An 18,954-nucleotide genomic window follows, 5' to 3' on the forward strand; every position below is an offset into this window, starting at 1 on the left:
CTATGGACATCTGAAAAGTGTCCCCTCATCCTCTGTAGCGGCAGCAGGGTGGTGGGAGGGTTAGTCCCGATATCGATCTCTTAATACAGATCGCTAACCTAATGATCCTCCGAAGATTCACATCTCATCCACTATTGCAACAGTGGACAGAGGGATGGTTAGTCCCGTCACTGACTACTAAATAAGTGACAACCTTAGACATCCGTAGACGTTCATCGACCACTGGTGCTAATCAATGGGGTTCAGAATGGTAAGTCCCGCCGAATTATCCCATTGAACTGGGATAGGAAAGATAATTTACACAGTAAGTACTAATAAATCATCCTCGTAGTTCTAAGTACAAGTATCCAGGTAAGTAAATACAGGATAATGCACCTAAGTAACAGTGTTCCTGTATGATATTCATGTAAGTGTGTTCATGTAATAGGTAAGTATATGTAAACATATTCATGTATCATGTAATCCTAAGTAAGTGTACTCATGTATCATGTAAGGTATTGGTATAGACTCATGAATGAACTGACTCTTGTGTGATTCTTTGTAATAGGAATAAATGTTTGTTTCTTCTAACTATCCCTATGATAATTAACTGGAAAGTAATTGGTTGTTCAAGTAGATTTATGCACCCTTCCTACCCAAGAGTATTGGGAACTAAATGAAGGGTGAAAACTATAATCTCTAACATATAAATGAACATATGCGCATAAGTATAGTTTGATTCAAGAAGGTAAAATAATGGTTTTGCAAGATATCTAGGAGTTTTGAACAATAATTAAGAGTGACTTGATGTCATTTTTAATAAACATTTCAAAACTAATACTTTTGTTATCAAGGTATTTTAAGATAGAAAACCATTTCATGTGACACCTTTTGAAATATGTGAAATCTACTGAGTGAAAACACAGTTATAAAATACATAAGATTGATTTAATAGCATACTGTTATCTACTTGTATTCCCCCCATTAAAGCATTTAAAATCATTTAAAAGATTGATTAAGGGGTATGAACTCACCTGTTGTGGGTGATTCGGATGAACTGGACGGTGTAGGATTGCTAGGTTAAGACATCCTAGAACATATAATCACACATAGGTGCACTCAATTAGTCTCAAATTACTAATTGACAATGTTAAGACATCCTAGACATAACAAACAATTTATATAAGTGTTTTAAGCCATAAGGATTGTATCTAAGCTATTGTGGGACAAGGCACTTGTGTTTAGGTATCCAAAGGACCCCATATATGAGTTTACTCCTCATATACCAACACACATGGAGTTTACGGTTGTAAACTCTTGAGTTTACGGCCGTAAACTCCCAACCATGGGGGTATTGTGTGTTTTAAAGTCCCAAATGATTCCTAGAATTATTCCAACTTGGTGGTTAAGTCCTTGGAAGGGTTTAAGGCCTAGAAACACTCCCTAGAGGAGTTTACGGCCCTAAGGCCATTTCCTTTGGAGTTTACGGCCGTAAACTCCCTTGGAATGGTGTTTTTGTTGTTTTAAAGTCTCTTGCATATGAAGGATAGGTTCTAAACATTTGTTTAAAGCTAATGAGGACCCTAGGCACACTTTGGTGCCCTTGTTTGGTGTTTACGGCCTAAGATCTTTACCAGGGCCGTAAACTCACTTCAAGAGGTGATTTTGATGTGTTTTTGTCATTCAATTAAGTGGGAACAATTCCTAGTAAATGTCTAATGCTTTAGGTGCCTTAAAAGCACCATTTGGAGCATGAATTTGGAGTTTACGGCCTAAGAAACTCTTGGGCCGTGAACTCCCAAACTTGGGTGGATTTTGCTTGATTTCATGTCCCTAACACACTTATAAATGAGTCTAAGGCAGTAGCATAACACAAGGGTCGGTCTAGGCTTCGTTTCGGGAGTTTACCGCCCAAGAACACCTTGGGGAGTAAACTCCTAAATCTAGTGATTTAGCCTTCTAAATCATGTTATAAACACATATAAAGCTTTCTAACACTACTAGAAAGAGGTACTCACGATTTGGGATAAAAACCCGAAGATCCCTGAGAGAGAAAATGGCTTTTCTCTAGTTGGGAATGCAAATAATGAATGAATTTGGTTCAGAATTCTATTTATAGTCCTGAGATATTTTTGGCAGAAAATATTTTTATTCCTGAAATGATTTCTCATATAACAGAGTATCGGAATAACAGTGTTGCACAAAACCCTAGTGCAACCACTCTCCTGATATCTCCTTAAGGGTAAATCCTAAAAAACTGCCAAACTTATACCCGAAGTCTGGAATTTCACTGAAACTGTTCTATGCTCTATTGTCTTGATATGGTTTGTTTAGAATGGAAATTTCGAGTTGTCACACTTTGCTTACTATGATGCATGTGTTTTGATACTAAACATGATGTCCTCCGCCCCCGAACGTTTCCGCCATTCCGGTTTGAGGTGTTACAAGTTTCGTGCTTTTGGAGCTCCTGAGTTCTTTAAGGAGAGGGAACCCATTGCTAGTAGGAGATGGTTAGTGGATATTATGGACGCTTTCCAGACGAGTTTCTTCCCCAAGGGATCAAAGGTTATATTTGCTTCCTGTCTTCTGAATGGAAAAGCTCAAGATTGGTGGAAAGAGGCAAATTTCACTTGGGAGGCGAAGCCATTGAGACGATGACTTAGGATGAGTTTGTTACCTAGTTTAAGGCAGAGTTTACCCCAGCCATTGAAGTGCAAAAGTTGGCGAGGGATTTTCAGGACCTTATCCAGATGACTTAGACTATAGCATAGATCACCGCTAAGTTTAGTTACAGGGCTCTTTTAGTTCTGCAGTATGCCATAAACGAGGAGTTGAAGAAGACAAGGTACTATGATATGTTGCGAGACGATATTCAGGGGTTTGTTAGCTTTTCAGCTTGTCAGAATTTGGAGGACATAATAGCCAGAGCCTGGGAGTGAGAGATTGATCTGGAGCACCTTAGGAAGAGGAAGCCAGAGAAGATTCAGATTGTAGTGGGCCAGACGAAGAAGCCCAAGACTCAGGATTCGCTTTTGGGAAGCCATCAGGGTCGAGGCCGTTGTGCCAAGTATGGGAGTACCCATGAGGGTGGCTACCAAGAGACTTGAACGGGTGTTTCATTTGTAGTTTGATGGGTCATTTCAGTAGGGATTGCACCCATGGATCGGTACCGATGTGTTTCCAATGTAACCAGGTAGGCCACAAGAAGGCTGATTGTCCGAGGTTGATGGTTGGAGTAGTGAGTGTACCTTCTCAAATTACTTTGAGGATCATTGATGGTTGTGAGGGCAGGGCGGAAGCCCTAACAACGTGGACTCAAGCATTACAATGTCAATCAAGGGAGGCCAGAGTTTCATCAGATGCTATAGTGGGTATGTTATCTTACTTTTACGTTGTACCTTATTATCCATTTATATATGTGCTTTTGAATCATGTTCTAGAATATGTGAGGCATTATCTTTGGTCTAGTTATCTGGTATTGCATGGTTGGTATTATTAAGGATTGTTACATGTCATTTTTGCATTTTGAGAGTTATGAGTGGGGCACATCTTGTCAAGCTAGATTTAGATGGTCAGGTAGATTTTTGCGGTCCATTGATGGAAACAAATCAAGGGGTATCGCCTTGGAAGATTAGTAGTCATATTAGCGTGATTAGTGTTGCATCCTTCAGCAGGGATAGTGTAACAACAACAAAATTCAGGTCAAAATTTAAAATTTTATAAAACCGTAATTAAGTATACTAAGTGGTATATATCGTACAAAGGGTTTCATACATATAAAAAACACAAAATTCAAGTTATAACGAAGAAGTTATGACCATTCTAAGATTTCCGACAAAACCGGCAACACCGATTAAACGAAAAATGCGAAGTTCCAATACAATACATTTTAGCCTTAAGTATCTAAATGAAAGCCGTAGATATCATTAAACCGTGAACATACATAAAAAGAACGTCCAAATCTGACTTCGTATGAGGAAGTTATGATTTTTCTAAGTTACGGATATAGCAGTAGACAGCTAAAAACTCGAATCGGAGATCGAGCGACTTTTGGCCGGAATGACCTAAACGAGAATCGAAGGTCTCGACAATGGTAATTCAGCGGTAAAAAGTCTGGCAAAAACCGACGTCAGATAAAGAAGTTATGAATTTCTAAAGAAATTCCTTAATCACGACATTTTAAAAATAATTAATAAAAATAATTTCGAAATTTGCCGACGGAGTCTAAACGAAAGTTGTAGAGCGTAGTCTCACCTACGCGTGGATATAAAGAGCATCAAAAACGGAATTCGTACGAAGAAGATATGAATTTTAGAAGTTTATTAATTAAATTAAATATAAATTTAATTATAATTGTTTGGTATTATCTGAAGGGAGTCAGCAGATAGGGCCAAAGTACGCCCAGCGTACCCTCGTACGCCCCGCGTACTCAAGGCCTAGGCCTCGGATCGTCCACGTCCCGACCTATGCGAAGCTACCCCTTGTCCCATCCGAAATCTGAGGCAGTCGAGGACTCGGACATGCATGACGTACGCGTACGCCCCGCGTACCCTCGTACGCCCCGCGTACCGAGGCGGTTCCAACCCCTATAAAAGGGATGCGAGGGTTCTGAAGAAAGGGCTCCATTTCTCTCCTCTCTTGTGCGTTCTTGCCTCGTTTTCCGTGCCCGTTCTAACCCGAAGCCCCGATCATTTTGCTCAAGTCCCGAAGGTCGTTTTTACTCCCGAGAATCCCGAGGAAATCCATTTCCCGAGACGAAATTCTGCCTGGTTTCCATCTCGCTTTCTTCAAACCTTCAGGTGAGTTCATACCCCTACAACCACACTTTAAATGCTTTTTAAACACTTTTAAGGGGCGGGGGGGAATACAAGTAAACACACGACTAAAATCGTGTGAAACATCGATCTTTTGCTATACTTTTCATACTGTTGTTTTAACTATCTTATGAAGTCATCATCATGCAAAACACCTCACAACACAGCTTTACCCTCTTGGGATACAATATGTTTTATAAATAGAAATAATGTTTTATTTATACGTTTACATACAAATACATCATATCAAGGGTAACATTCTTTACTAAATCATTTTATGCATTCAAAGAACTTATGATTTATGCTTTGTCAAACATTGTGAAAAAGGGTAAACTTTGCATACAAAACTACTACTTTAATACAGACTTAGTTGAGAATCCGTGAGACGTGTACATCTTCAAATAATACCTTTTTGCTAAAAGGTACCGCTACAAGTCCTGTCTATAACCAGAGTCTCCCGTTCGGAGAACGTGTCAAATGTGTATAGCTCTATACGGGAAGTCATGATCCCGCGCCCTGACTGGTAGCTACAGTCCGTCCTTTGGGGTGACAGTTTTTCATAACTCTACGACGCCTGAAGAACGTCGCTACAGACATATTATGTTTAGTATGGTTATAAAACTCATCGGATATACAACTATTATAGTACTTCTGATTGATGAATGAGTAGCTATTAAAACTATTCTTCATCTAACAAACTGCAATCTTCTAATAGGTTTTATTATATAAATCTATGCTTCAACCTTCTAAAGCATGTCATTTGCTTTCAGTTTTTAGTCTGGGACATTAGGCTAACTATTACTTTAAGAAAATATGGGATTTTTCTGTATACAAAACAAACAACTAATAGGAAAATAAGGGATTTTCTTGATTCAACTATCTACATTATTCAATACAAATATTCTCATGCATTTCACACTTTTATAAGAAAATAAGGGATTTTCTTGGAAAACATACACTCAATTTGGAATGGCATACAAATTTTCTAAACCACTTATGAACTCACCAACTTAATTGTTGACACTTTCTCTTTGAAATAACTTGTATTCTCAGGGAACCGTTAAGCAGGTTTGGAAATCAACTTTTGGGGATTAACGCGTTGGCGTTAATTACTTCTTTTGAAAGATGTTTATGTATTTATCTTTTGAACATGTAATGAATACAATTATGTAAACATTTTTAAAACCTTTATATATGTATGGTGGTGTGTACTTTCCTTTCTATGAACTGTTATGATACTGAATATGACGTCCTCCGCCCCCGAACGTTTCCGTTGTTCTTGTTTGGGGGTGTGACAGATAGCGATCGTTTATGGGAGGACTTTTAGGTCCGATCGCTAACGTTTCTAGGGATGGAGTGGTAGCATGTGGATGATGATGGTGGCCGCATGTGCTTGTTCAAACATTGGAGTGTCAAAATTTTTGAAATTGTATCGGTTGAAGATGGTTAGGATTGCATAGACCCTTTGGTGAGTGGGATGTTGGGTTGATCAGTCAGTTCCGACAAGGGAATTCGTTATTCATTGTTTTCAGTAAGGTTGGAAAGGTGTAGTTATATCCAAGTAGTGGAGAACCATTTTGATTTCTGTGAATAAAATCAGGTGTGGAACCAAGGAGAGTTCCACATCCTAGTCAAGAAGGAAGCTAATTCAAGTGGTAGTCTCGATAGAGGTCGTGCAAGGTTGAGGTTTAGATACTTTTAATGATAGGTTGGTGCATTTGCAGTAACACATGGCAAACGTGTGATTGGATCCAGGTTTATGGTTATGTTAGAGCCTCTCTGCATGTTCTTGTCTGATGAAGGATTTGAGGTTCGAAGCATGAGGCAAACACCTGATTGGGGTATGGTGGGATGTGGGTTCCACTCATGATTATTATGGTTGGCTTGGTCGTTAGACATTAAGACCATGGGGTGGTTCCATGTTGGTATGGAAGTGTTGATAGGCATTCACAAGGTTGATAGGCAGTTCTGGGAGTGTTGTAAGACTATGGAGTAGTCATAGCATTCAAAAGGAGGATAGGTTTTGGGAAGTGTTGTAAGTCTGCGACGTAGTCGTAGCATTCACCAGAATGAGGTAGGACATTGTAGGAGTGTCCGTTAGACTGAAAGAGGATCAACACATACCTTGGTCGAGGCGGATAGTATGTCGGAGGATACTCTTCGTTTAGGATGAGGATCGTTGGATCCAACGCGAGGGTAGGCATCTATAGAACTTGATTATGTGAGACCCGTGGGCAAGGTCTATTCGATTGTGTAGACTGGATGAGACCTACGGCAAGGCCCATTTGGTTATGATAAGGGTGGGTGAGACCCGGTGGAAATTGGTTGGAACAACGTAGTGGGTCACATTTAGAGTGGGATGTCTATGTGGTCAGTGATTGGTACCCATGTAATGTATAGGATAGGCTAGACTTTATCATTTAGACTCTTAGTAGGAGCCTAGTTGTGGGACCAGGTGTGAGACTGTTAATTTCCACGATCGATTGGGGATTTTATATCTCAGTGTAGTGGAAGTGTGTCATGGAATCATAGATTTTGGATAGAATGCAAGTGTAAATCTCTAGATTTTGGGATGTGAGTTATGTTCTAGGTTGGAAATGGATGAGACTCGCATCGGGAGTCGTCTTTGTTTATATGAAAGGTCTTGTCATCGACAAGATATGGTCAAGGATGTTGTCCGCCTAGGTTATTAGTTGAATAATTCAGGATCGAAAGGATGTCTTTCAGTACAGGCTATGGAGAGAGGTCCTAGTGGTTAAGTTTAGAATAGTCCTACCGGTTTGGAAGGTCTTTGTGTACATACGTCAATCTTTACGTCAAAGAGGGGCTCAAAAAGAATTAGTCGGATCTTCTAGTTGCTAGGAGTGTGGTAAAGAGTGATTTCGAGGAAGAAATCTAATTTAAGTGGGGGTGAGTGTTAACACCCTGTTTTGAATCATTTCGTTATTTAGGGTCGTAACCTGAATATCAATTATCATAAGGATTTGGGCCTTATGATAAGAGAGATTTAGACCCTTTTGGTTATGGATAATGTTGGTTGTGGTACCAAGAGTTCGGTTTGTGCTTTCGATCCCAAAGGTATAATAGTAATGTGATGGTTTGGGCCTTTCATGGGTTGAGGATTTAAGTTCGGAAGTTTTTAAGGAAAATGAGGGTTGATAAAACTGTAGAGTTTCTCATTACCTTTTCGTGGATATAATGATCATTGGAATCGAAGTTAAAATGAAGAAGTTTTAGCCCTCAGGAGTTAGGAAGATTTTGGGCTAAGTCAGCTACGCTGGGCATACAGAGAGTACGTTGGTCATACCAGGCAGGGAAGATCGGGTGCTCCATTGAGTACGTTGGGCGTACTCAAGTCTAGTTTAAACCCTAATTTAGGGTCTTGGACCCTATTTAAAGGCCTTAACTCATTCTCAAACCCTCTTATATTCATCCTCCATCCCATTTAACCCTAAATTCAAAAACATAGCCTCTCTTGTGTGAATTTCAAGCCTTGGTGTGATTTTTGGTGTTCCTAGGAGAAGAAGAAGATCTTGTTATAAGCATTGCTTTTCTTGGAGCTTGTGGATCCAATATCTAATCATCTTTATCAACTTCCAGGTGATATAAAGCTTCTAACTTGATGACTCTAGGTATTAGGTGTAGTCTAGCACTCATTTTGGGTTTATTATGGTCCCTTGAGTCACCCTTGAGTCATCTTTTTGATTCATATAAATGTCATCTTGATGGGTTTTGATGAATCATGATAGAGTTGGTGTTCATATTATGGGTTTAGATGGATAAAAATGAGTTTTAGGTCCCATTACGACATGAAAAGGAGTAAATTTGGCAACTTTATGGATTAATACCTTATCTAGAGGTTGGATATGAGTTTGGACATTCTGGTCTTAAGCATTAAGTGCTTACTATGGAAAATAGTCGCTTGGGACATACGTTGGGCGTACATATGCATACGCTCAGCGTAATGCAAGGATTCCCCATTATTAGGCTATGGTGAGTTGTAATTTATACAGTAGAAAGTGGTACATGGGGCGTACTAATTTGGTACACGGGGCATATGCCTGAAATCTTCTTTTGGGCATTTTAGGCCCTGAATCTTTTTTGAGTTTGGGCCATAGGCTGTTGGATCAATTATGAGAGGGGTAAAGTGGTCTTTTACCCATTGGAAGGATAAAATATGGTTTAGACCTTGGACTTTGGCAAATTACCTTAATTATTGATTAGGGATAATTTGGTTATGTTTAGTGTGAGGATTCCAGTAGCAACAATGCATGTGTTTCGGATATTTCAGATTAAGGTGAGTCTCCTCACTGTACCTGTGGGTTGAAGGCACCAATGCCGGCCTACTAGGATCTATTATGCTAGTTGTCTTTTTGACTCTTGCATGGTATGTTGGACAAGGCCCATTATATGATAGGTTTGGCCCATTCATATGTTGGGTTGGGCCCATAGATCAGGAAGGGCTTGGCCCAATGTATGTTATGTAGGATGTTAGTTGTTTCTGTGACTCTTGCATGTATATGTTGGGTTGGGACCATTGATTGGGATCGGGAGGCCCATTATAATAGGTTAGGCCCAAAGTGCGGCCTAGGCCCAATGATATGTATGTTATGTGGTGTTTTGGGAAACTCACTACGCTTTGTGCTTACGGTTTTATGGTTATGGTTTCAGGTATTTCCAGTTTGAAAAGAAAGGGCATGGCTTGATCGCAGCACATTCACCCACGTTTTCGTAGCTATATGATTTTGGGATTGTACTCTGATAACTTTTTTTTATTCTGAAATACTTTTGAATGATTGGGAAAAAAATTGGTGTTTTTGGTTGAATTAAAATTGAAAATTTTACATTATACTTTTTGGGGCGTTACACGTGGTGGATATGCAAGGTAAGGATAAGGAAGGGCTTGGCCCAATGTATGTTATGTAGGATGTTATTTGTTTCTGTGACTCTTGCATGTATATGTTGGGCTTGGACCATTGATTGGGAACGGGAGGCCCATTATTATAGGTTAGGCCCAATGTGCGGCCTAGGCCTAATGGTATGTATGTTATGTGGTATTTTGGGAAACTCGCTACGCTTTGTGCTTACAGTTTTATGGTTATGGTTTCAGGTATTTCCGGTTTGAAAAGAAAGGGCATGGCTTGATCGCAGCGCATCCACCCATGTTTTCGTAGCTATATGATTTTGGGATTGTACTTTGATAACTATTTTTATTCCGAAATACTTTTAAATGATTGGGAAAAAAATCGGTGTTTCTGGTTGAATTAAAATTGAAAATTTTACATTATACTTTTTTGGGCGTTACACGTGGTGGATATGCAAGGTAAGGATAAGGAAATCAAAGACATTCCGCAAGTGTGCGACTACCCGGGGTATATTTCCAAAAGACCTACCTAGAGTACCTCCAGTTAGACGGGTCAAATTTTGAATCGACCTAATCCAGAGTGTGGCACCAGTAGTAAGATCTACTTATCATATGGCTCCATCAAAAATACTATCTAAAGTTGAATAAACTCGCCATCAAGAACCAATACCCACTCCTGAGGATTGATGACCTGTTCGATCAGCTACAAGGATCCTGCTACAATTCAAAGATCGAATCGATTAAGGATTGGAAGGAGCCATCAACACCAACTAAACTATACCAATTCCTAGGGCTTGCAAGATATTACTGAAGATTCATCAAGAACTTCTCCAAAATAGCCAAGCCTCTTAGCGCTCTAGCCTAGAAGGACAAGAAGTTCGATCAGGAAGACAGACACGAGTTTGCCTTATAGAAATTGAAACAATTGTTGTGCAATGCACCGATTTTCTCTCTTCTGGAGGGAACAAAAGACTTTATAGTGTTTTTTCAAGTCTCTCACCAAGGGTTAGAATGTGTATTGATGCAAGGGAATAAATTCATTGCATACACATCCAGACAACTTAAATCCAAACGAGACACACTACACTACGTAAAACCTTGGAATTATGAGTAAGAGACCGTTTCCTACTAAAGGTCACACAATGGAAATGTTTCATTAGATTTATAAAACGAGGTAAACTAAACCCCTGATACATCGAACCTTTTGAAATTCTAGAAAGGGTTGGTGCGGTGGCATACAAGCTCAATTTACCTCAAGAACTCAGCAAAGTTCACGATACCTTCCATGTGTGTAATCTTAAAAAGTGTCTCTCTGATGAGAACCTTGTCATTCCACTCGTAGCGATACAGGTCAACAGTAAACTTCATTTCGTGGAGGAACCGGTGGAGATTATGGATCGAGAAGTCAAAAGCCTAAAACAAAGCCACATGCCTATAGTAAAAGTCTGATGGAACTCTCGTAGAGGGCTGGAGTATACTTAGGAATGAGAGGACCAGATGAAATAAAAGTATTTGCAACTGATCAGCAGTGCTCCCTCCACCAGTGGAACAAAATATTCTAGAACATAATAATTTCAGGATGAAATTCCTTTTACCGGGTGGGGGGGGGGGGTAATGTGACATCCCGAAATTTATGTCTAAAATTGTAGACAGTCAGTTCACTGCGAACCTCCTTGTAATTTGACCAATTGAGTTTTAGTGCATCTTTTGTTAAATAAATAGTGACATAACAATTATTATAGTATATGAAATGGTATCTTACTTCTATTTGTGGAAAATCTCAAACAAATCAAACATCATAAACCGCAACCCTAGTTAATACGTCTGAAAAACTAAAAATTCGTATTAAGTAGTTATGAGCAAAGCAAACATTCTAGTCTCATAGTACATGTTCCCCTATTTCCAAAAATATAAAGAACATCCAAAACGGAGTTTGTATGCAAAAGATACGACCCTTATATATGTATGTATGTGTGTATATATATATATATATATATATATATATATATATATATATATATATATATATTATAAATGGTCCCTGTGGTTTCACAAAATCTTAAATTTCATCCCTAATTTTAAAAAACCTCACATATGGTCCCTATGGTTTCAAAACTTTTCACAAAAGGTCTTTATTGCAAACTCCGTCAGGTTTTGTCCGTTAAGTGAAAGGCATTTCCGTCATTTTAGTATTAGAGCGACCATTTATTAGTTTTTTGTTATTTAAAAAAATGAAAGAAGAAAAACTAGTTATTTTAATATACAATGGGTCTCACCTCTCTCTCTCTCTCTCTCCCTCCTTCCACCCCCACCATTTGTGTTTCCCCTCTCCTTCATCATCTTCTACAACCCAGAAAGAACTTGTCTTTACGGTTATATCTATATATATATATATATATATATATATATATATATATATATATATATATTGCATTAGGCCATTATCATTTTCCCCAAATAAAAGTCAATGCCACATCTTGATTTCCAATAGATTCTTGTTTTAAATCTTGTAACTTATGCTATAAATATTGTACTGTGATTTGGGTTATATTTTCCTACATTAGGCCATTGTGGAAACACCGAAAAAGCTCAGGCATACCACACAAAGAACACTAAAACCGTCTTGGTGTTGCTCCAACTTCATTTCTTCACCACTTCAGCCAGGTCAAACCATATCACCTGCGAACACTCCTAGAAGTTCAATCAATCGAAAACCCAATATGAAGAAATTAGACTCAAACGATTCAATCAAGGAGAGGATGTATTTTCTATTATGTCTCCTAATAAGACCGAGATGAAGAAGAGGAAAAGTAGATCTGATAATGAAGTTAATGAAGTAGATCTAATTAAGAAGGTGTCTTTGTTGGATTAGGTGTCTAAGCTCATAACTATAATTGGTATATACTTGAATTGATAGTAGCACAGTCCTTTTGGGTTGCCCTCATAACTAGCAACTAGACAGGATGACTTTTGGAGAGAGGTTGAATTTATTATTTGATTAATAAAATGAAATAAATGATTTATTAATGTATTATTGAAATAATATATTAATTAGAAATCATATTATTTAAATAATAATTAATCATAAATTATTTAGATTTAATTTTTGGATTAATTGAATTAATTAAAAGTATAGTAGTTGTTTAGCAATTTAATGATAGCTGAGGAAAGAGGCTCTAGAACCTCCTTAGAAGAGGTTGAATGAAAACTTCTAAGAAGGCCCTAGAATTTTCTTCCAAGGTCTCTTGGATGAGGATTCTTGGGTTGCTTGGTCCTTAAGCTAAGGAATTAGGGTTTCCTCGTAAAATCCTAGCTTTGTCTCTAAGATATCTCACCTATATAAAGAGCCTTACTTCTTCACATTTTCGGCCACCTAAAACCCTAGAAAAGCAGCCAAAAATTTCAAGATCCCTCCTCCTCTCTCCTCTCTCATTCTCTTGCTTACTTTGGGTGTGATCTACTTGAGGTGTGACACTTGTGACGCTTGCTCTCAAGGTTCAAGAAGACTTGGATTTTCATTGTTATTGCTACATAACAATCAAAGGTATGTTTACTTCTCCTAGTTATGTTTTCTGAAAATAATATAGATCTCCTAGGGTTTTCCATGTGATGTTTAAAAGTCATATGTTCAATTAGAGAAAACATAGATCAAGATTTAGGGTTGCGTGCACACATAGGTTTTTTTTGTTATGCTTAAAACCCATCAGTGGTATCAGAGCCTTGGCTTGTTTTCTATTGAATTGATTGCAATTCTTTGAATTTGATAAATTAGGGTTTATGGCAGTTAAACCCTTTTGGACTTAGGGTTTTTCGAAATTAGGGTTTCTTATCCCTTGGTTTCAAAAATTTGGAAAAGGTTTTCACCCTTTCCCTTGTCCTACAAGTTTCGAAATTAGGGTTTCCTTCACCCTCCAGATTTTCGAAATACGGCAAGGATTGAAAGCTTTGCTTTCCTCCCCAAGATTTCCCATTTTTGAAAATTAGGGTTTTTGGTAGGGTTTCTAATTTTTCGTAATTATCTCCTTATTTGATTAACTAGATAATTATAAATTTTGATTTATCCCTCCCATTTTTTCGAAAATTAGGGAGTGAATTAGGTTACATTAACTTGATTAATTTAATTGGTTGATCCTCATCCGATTTAAAGAATTAATTAAATGTTTAATTAAGATAATTATTAAATCATGTGGTTTAATTTTAAATTTAAATTAAAAGTTTTAATTTTTGAAATTTAATAATTAAACCTACTATTTTGAAATGTTTAAAATACACCTTATACTATATGTAGGATTAAATGTTTAATATTTACTATATGTATAAGACAAGTCAGTCGAACCGCTAGTACGCTTCATTCACGAATCCGATCTATAAGAGCGGTATAAGGAAATTGCCCATAAAATGGTAGTTGAATGGGTGTCTACTCTCACCCACCGCTTCCTTGATTAGTGGAGGGTTAGCTGAACGGCTTCGATAGGACAAAATAATTCTCATCATTAATTATAATGAAATTATAAAGTAACTAAATTATTTTATAAAATTCTCAATCTTAGTTACTTTAGGAAAATGTAAATTTGATGCTAATCCATGAAATTGCACATTGCACTTTATAAGTCGTTAGTGGAGCGTGTGTGGTTAACTGACACACTAATATGGACTAATAAAGAATGGAAATGGGTGTCTTGTAAATTATCATTGATTAATGGAGCGTGTGTGGCTAACCGGCACATTAAAATGAGATGATAAATGACATCGGGAGTACCAAGCTAATTTTCATGGTTATTCACATCTTGTTTGTGATCCTCAGTATCCCAGTCTCAAATGGAAGAGCATAATCGAGATTAAACATGACATTGAATAGTTCGATGAATCTCAAAAGATCAAGAATTTCATTAAAAACCTAATTTGTTCAAACTTCGTTTTTCATGGTGAAATTGGTAAATCGTCATTTACCTACCTTTATTTATTTCACAATTATATTACGGCATCCCTTTTCTAATTTGTTAATTATCTAGTTGGATCCTAGCCTTAATATTTCTGTAACAGCCCGGATTTCCAGGTATCTTTATTGTTTTTGATTTTGGTGTTTTGAGAGGAGACTCGGCGAGTTGGAGCTCAGACTCGCCGAGTAGGGTCGCGATTCTGGACGCGGGATTCGGCTGGACTCGGCGAGTCCAGGATATGGACTCGGCGAGTCCGCGCTATTTAATGAAACCCTAATTTCTCGGGTTTGGGACCTATTTAAAGGGCCTTATGGCTGTCATTTGTGCTCACCAGTCCCTTGAGTGAAACCCTAATCGAGTGTGAGCGTTTGGAGCAAAGTAGGAGGCCATTATTGATCTTGGAGGTGTCATCTTGCAAGGAAAGGGAAAATCAGCTAAGGGGAAAGCAAGAGGAGCCATCTTCTGAGGGTTTGGAGTCCAGAGCATCACTATTGTGGTAATACCTTCGAGCTATCCTCTTCTATGTTGATGTTTACATTGATTTAGGGTTTATTGAACCCTTTTGTGGCTAGATCTTGTGCTCCCTTGGTCCCTTAAGCGATTTAGACCATAGATCTGGACCCTTGGAGGTCCAGAGTGTCCCTTTGCCCAAGCTTTTTGGGAATCAATGGAGGTTTTGGATTGGAATCCTTATGCCTTAGGTCAAAATGCTACTTATGAGCCATGGAGTGTGTTATGGACACCAAGTTAGGGGCTTTACGTGATGAATCAGTCTAGGAAGGCCAGATCTATGAATTGTTGGAACAAATCTGACCTTAGAAGCGAGTTTGAGTGATTGCATGGTATGGACTCGCCGATTCCGATGAGCAGACTCGGCGAGTAGCTTGAAGATTGCCTTGAGTTCGCTCAGTGAGTGGTCCAGTCGAGTCATAGGTTGACTCAGTGAGTCAGGGTGAGTTAGAGAGGGTTGACAGGAGGACTGAGTCGAGCTGGGACTCGCCGAGTCGTTCTTGAGACTCGGCGAGTTGAGTCGGGGTGGCCCCGCGATTCTTCCAGGTGGAACTCGTCGAGTCAGGGGGAGTACTCGACGTGTAAGAAGGGAATCCTAGAGAGTTGGCGAAAACGTCTAGGCTCGCCGAGTTGCCCTTGTGCACTCGCCGAGTCCGGTCAAAGTTGACCGTTGACCGTTGACTAGAGTTGACCTGTGTTGACTTCTTAGGGATAGTCAACCTTAGAGATAAAAAGAGTTAATAAGAGATGTATGATGTTATAGGGAGATTGTAGCTCGGAGGATCGAGCACGAGTGATTTCGGGATTTGCTGGCTATCGATATTCACGAGGTGAGTCTTCTCACTATACTGTACCCGGAAGGGTTTGATTGTGTGACCGGAAGGTCGGATATGATATGAGACATATGTGTTATATGTGATAAGTTAATTGTTATATGTGCTATGTATGATATGTTTAATGTGGGCCGGAAGGCGTTATGTTATGGGCCGGAAGGCGAATATGTTATGGGCCGGAAGGCGTTGTAATTAGACCGAAGGGTTGGCGTGGGTAGGACCGGAAGGTTTACCCAGCAGGGACGGAAGTCCCCTGAGACACATGGACCGGAAGGTCAGGGCCTGGAAAGGCGTATGTGCGTAAGTTGTATTTTGGGGAACTCACTAAGCGATTATGCTTACAGTTGTTGTGTATGTGTTTCAGGTACTAGCGAGGACCGTGGGAAGGCGCCGGCGTGATCTGTACACACTGATAGATGATTTATGATCTTGGGATTCATATGATTTGTATTATGATATGACACATTGAATGTTTATGCCTTGTTTTGGATGAAAATACTTCCTTTTGAAATGAAAAAAATTGTTTAAAAATTTCCGTTGTTACAATTTCATTTGGTTGTTATATTTAGGATTACTCATATCTAACCTAAAAATTATATTTCTTCTCTTTTAGATGTCAACTCCCAACGATGCTTCTGGTTCCTCCAACAACAACTCCTCCAATAACAACTTCTCGCTTTTGAACATTTGCTCGAGAGTTACTTTTGATGGCACCAATTATAATGATTGGATGTGAAACATTAAAATGGCTCTATGTTTCGAGGACAAAGAGTATGTACTTGATAAGGAACTTCTCGAGATTAATGAGAACAAAGCTACTGCTGCAGAACTAGCTAAGTATAGGAAGCACTACAATGATACAACCAATGTGGCATGCATCATGCTGTCAACTATGACTCCTGAGCTCCAAAGGTTCTATGAGGATTATTGGCCATACGAGATGAAAAAGGACTTGATGGAAAAGTACCATCAACGAGCTCGTCAAGAGAAGTATGAGGTAGTAAAGTCCCTCATCACTAACAAGATGAAAGATGGAGAGTCCGTCAATAGCCACGTGCAAAGAATGCAACGATATGTGGAGTGCATGCTAAAGTTGAATGTGAACTTTGATGAGGAATTGGTTGTTGATATAGTCATGCACTTATTTCCTAGTTGTTATGATCATTTTAACCTAACTTATCATTTGAACAACCAAGATACCACAATGGCTCAACTTCAGAACCTCCTGCGAACTGCTGAAGTAGGAATGAAGGGAAAAGGTGTTGCCTCCACCCCTGTTGTTGCTCCTATCTTGTCCATTGGGCAAGGAAAAGGGAAGAAGAGGAAAGTTCCTCCTAAACAGGATTGGAAGGGAAAGTCCCAAGCTAGGTCCTCAAGAAATGGAGCCAAAGGAAAATCCAGTTCTGACGCTCCTCCCGCCTCTAATCCTAAAGAGGCTATTTACTTTTACTGCCACGAGAAAAGTCATTGGAAACGAAACCGCCCTAAGTACTTGCAAGACATAAAGGATGGCAAGGTGAAGCCAACCTTGCCAGGTATTTACACTATCTTATCTAAAAACTCATCATATTCTCATTCTTGGGTCCTTGATACAAGATTTAGTTTTCACATTTGTTCTGATTTGCAGGGGATAAGAAAAAGTGAGGATGTCGAGCATTAGAGAATGAACCTGATCATGGATAATAGGCGATCGTCTCCTATTACCAATATTGGAGTTTATAACTTAGTGCTTAGTAGTGGTTTGTGTTTAGATTTGAACAATTGTTGCTACTCATCAGAGATGACACAAAATATCATTTCATTTCATGCTTTATATAGACAAGGTTTTAGATATTCTTTCAATAATGAGAAAGGATCTATTTCTGCTTTTAAAAATGGTGTATTTTACTTTGAATCTTTTCCTTGTGGTGGTGTATATGAAACTGTGATGGTTATAAACAATTTAGGTAATAATGTTCTACAAATTGATTCGTCTAATGGTTTAGACAAATCATGCTTGTGGCATTGTCGTCTTGGACATGTCAACAAGAAACGCAAAGCCCAACTCCAAAAGGATGGAGTGTTGGAATCGTTTTACTTAAGGTCAGATGATACGTGCTGACAAAATGACCTTTCACTAGTTCTAGTGAAAGAGCTGAAGGATTATTGGATCTCATACACATACATGTATGTAGGCCCTTCATATCCACTAAAAGGGATGTAAATCGATTCTATGTGACTTTTACTGATGATTATAGCAAATATGGCTATATCTACTTAATCAAGCATAAGTCAGAAACCTTTAAATACTACAAAGAGTTCAAACAAGAAGTAGAGAATCAATCGAAGATCAAGATGCTCAGATCCAATAAAGGTGGTGTGTATCTTAGTATCGAATTCCTTAACTACCTCAAGGAATCTGGAGTAGCTTAACAATTGACACCTCCTAGGACACCACAACTTAATGGTGTGGTTGAGAGGCGTAATCGAACTTTGTTAGACATGGTCCGTTCCATGATGAGTCGAGTTTCACCTCCAATCTCATTCTAGGGGTATGCCTTAAATACTACCGCCCACATTCTTAATCTTGTCCCAACAAAGAAGGTTTCCAAAACACCTCATGAGATGCGGACAAGGAAGGTTCCCTCGTTAGCACATATCAAGGTTTAGGGTTGTGAAGCTTTCGTTAGACGAGAGACTCACAACAAGCTTGAACCTCGAAGTGAGAGATGTATATTCATCGGCTACCCACAAAATTCCTTTGGATATTCTTTCAACAGACCTAGTGATAACGTAGTCTTCGTAGCACGGAGGTATCTCGCGAGAGAGAGCTCATATCCAAAGAGGATAGTGGGAGTAAAATTAATCTTGAAGAAATTGAAGAGTCAAATGATGAAGGAACCTCTGAAAATGCTAGAGCTCAACCTGAGGAAGAAATTCCAGTTGACCAATTGAAAGGTCATTACCTCCTAGGCGTTCTAGTAGGGTTAGCGTTCCTCATGTGTTGTATGGTTTCCATATAACGACAGAAGGTG

The 18,954-nt window shown here is 38.8% G+C and overlaps 1 protein-coding gene across 1 annotated transcript; it reads left to right on the plus strand.

Annotated features, from left to right (window-relative positions):
- The first annotated feature begins 16,685 nt into the window (after nucleotides 1–16,685).
- LOC145049804 (uncharacterized) lies at nucleotides 16,686–17,584 on the plus strand. The gene is made up of 2 exons (XM_078998157.1): nucleotides 16,686–17,403; nucleotides 17,568–17,584. Exons 1-2 carry the CDS (start codon nucleotides 16,686–16,688, stop codon nucleotides 17,582–17,584), a joined length of 735 nt encoding a protein of 244 aa, XP_078854283.1.
- Nucleotides 17,585–18,954: the final 1,370 nt, after the last annotated feature.

This window comes from Lactuca serriola, chromosome 5, assembly GCF_051521515.1.
Source record: "Lactuca serriola cultivar US96UC23 chromosome 5, Lser_US96UC23_V15, whole genome shotgun sequence".
Classification (NCBI taxonomy): Eukaryota; Viridiplantae; Streptophyta; class Magnoliopsida; order Asterales; family Asteraceae; genus Lactuca; species Lactuca serriola.